We start from the raw sequence: 1,851 nt of genomic DNA, 5'->3' as shown, positions 1-1,851 counted from the left end.
CTATAATTACCGAAGGTTACACTGTAAAATCGCTTTAATTACGCAGTACTTTCCGGGCTGTAATCTAAAGCGTTACCGAAGTTTTGCAGGAACAAGCACCACTCACATTTTCTCCACATTTCTAGTACATCATAATAATTGAATAAAGTTTGCTAGACATTGATATTGTGTAGTTTGTGCTCCTCCATCAGCAGCTGCAGTTTCTCTCAGCTGTATCAGTGCAGTCACTGTGACGTCTGACTGACAGAGGTTTTTATACGACTCTTTATCACTGTGTGAACACCCATTTACTGTTGATATAGTGATAACTCTGACAGTAATAATCTCCTGTATCTTCAGTCTGGACTCCACTGATGGTCAGAGTAAAATCACTGCCAGATCCACTGCCACTGAATCTAGAGTGAGTTCCAGTATTACGGGTTGTTGCATAATATATGAGGAGTTTAGGAGCTTCTCCAGGTTTCTGTGAGTACCAGGCTAAACGATTATTACTATACACATTACTGCTGGTTTTACAGTTTATTCTGACTTCTTCTCCTGGTTGAACTGCTGATATTGATGGACTCTGAGTTACAGTGATCTGTCCTCTACACTCTGAAAGAAAACACAAACAAAATTTAATAATTGATATATTCACATTTTAAGAGAACTAATAATTGTTGTAAAACTGTATAACACAAACCTTGAATAAACAGTGCAATGGTCCAGATGAAGATGATGATGTTGTTCATAGTTGTAGTTTAGTCTTGTGTGATGATGAAGAGTGTGTTGTGTTCTGCTCTCAGTCATGAAGTGTTAAACTCACAGCACTATAAACACTCTCAGAGCACTGAAGCATGTGCTGACAATGCAAAGTGACTCTCCTGAAGACTGTAGATCAGTCACATTTCATGTTGTGAAATGCCAAGCTATTATACACACATTTCTGAAGAATCTATTGACAGAATCATACATATTATTGATTCAGTCATTATTAATATTTAAATTGCACTTATTTAACAACTGACGGGGAAACTATTGATTTGAAGACATTAATATTAAATATTGATATATTAATTATATTAGGTTGCTGTAAAACGTTGGTAACACTTTACAATACGGGTGCACTAATAAGCATTAATTCATGCTTAACTAATGCACAGATAATACTGAATTAATGTGTAACTAATGATTATCTAAGCTATTCATTAATGATTACCACATTAGGAACTAATTAAGAGTCTGTATTGTTAATGTATTAGTTCATACATGAATTGTTATTAATTAAATATGTAATTGTGAATTAATTCCCTAATAACTCATTTGTTTAAATAATAGTGTTAATTAATATGTTAATTACCAGAATGAGCCAAAGCCTCGTATTTCAACTTCCAGATAATACAGGTACACTAATATGCATTAATACATGATTAATTACTTCATTGTTAGTGTAAATTCATGTGTAAATTACTACAATAACTAAATGACTAGTTAATAAAGATGTGCCTCAACAAGTAAAGTCATAACATAATGATACCTTTGCAAATCATTAGCTAATGATTAATTAAAGCAGACAACTGGAAGTTGAAGTGCATAGCTTTGACTAATTGTGGTAATTAACACATTAATTTACACTATTAGTTAATAAAATATGTTATTAAGGAATTAATACACAATGACACATTGAATTAATAGCAATTCATGTATTACTTAATCTATTAATCATATAGACTCTTTATTAGTTGCTGATGCAGTAATCATTAATTAATGGTTTAGTTCTTCATGAGTCATACATTAACTCATGATTATCTATGCATTAGTTAAACATGAATTAATGCATATTAGTGCACCCGTATTGTAAAGTGTTACCAA

The 1,851-nt window shown here is 32.1% G+C and overlaps 1 gene segment (V, D, J or C); it reads right to left on the bottom strand.

The window, feature by feature from the left end:
- Positions 1-251: 251 nt before the first annotated feature.
- LOC130083262 (immunoglobulin kappa variable 3-15-like) lies at positions 252-769 on the bottom strand. The segment is given in 2 exon segments: positions 252-594; positions 683-769. Coding segments are annotated over 2 exon segments (375 nt in total).
- Between the last annotated feature and the right edge of the window lie 1,082 nt (positions 770-1,851).

Source organism: Rhinichthys klamathensis, unplaced genomic scaffold, assembly GCF_029890125.1.
Source record: "Rhinichthys klamathensis goyatoka isolate OS25496 unplaced genomic scaffold, OSU_Roscu_1.1 h1tg000054l_1, whole genome shotgun sequence".
Lineage (NCBI taxonomy): Eukaryota > Metazoa > Chordata > Actinopteri > Cypriniformes > Leuciscidae > Rhinichthys > Rhinichthys klamathensis.
The sequence above is the reverse complement of the archived record's forward strand: the minus strand, read 5'-3'. Positions and strand labels throughout refer to the sequence as shown.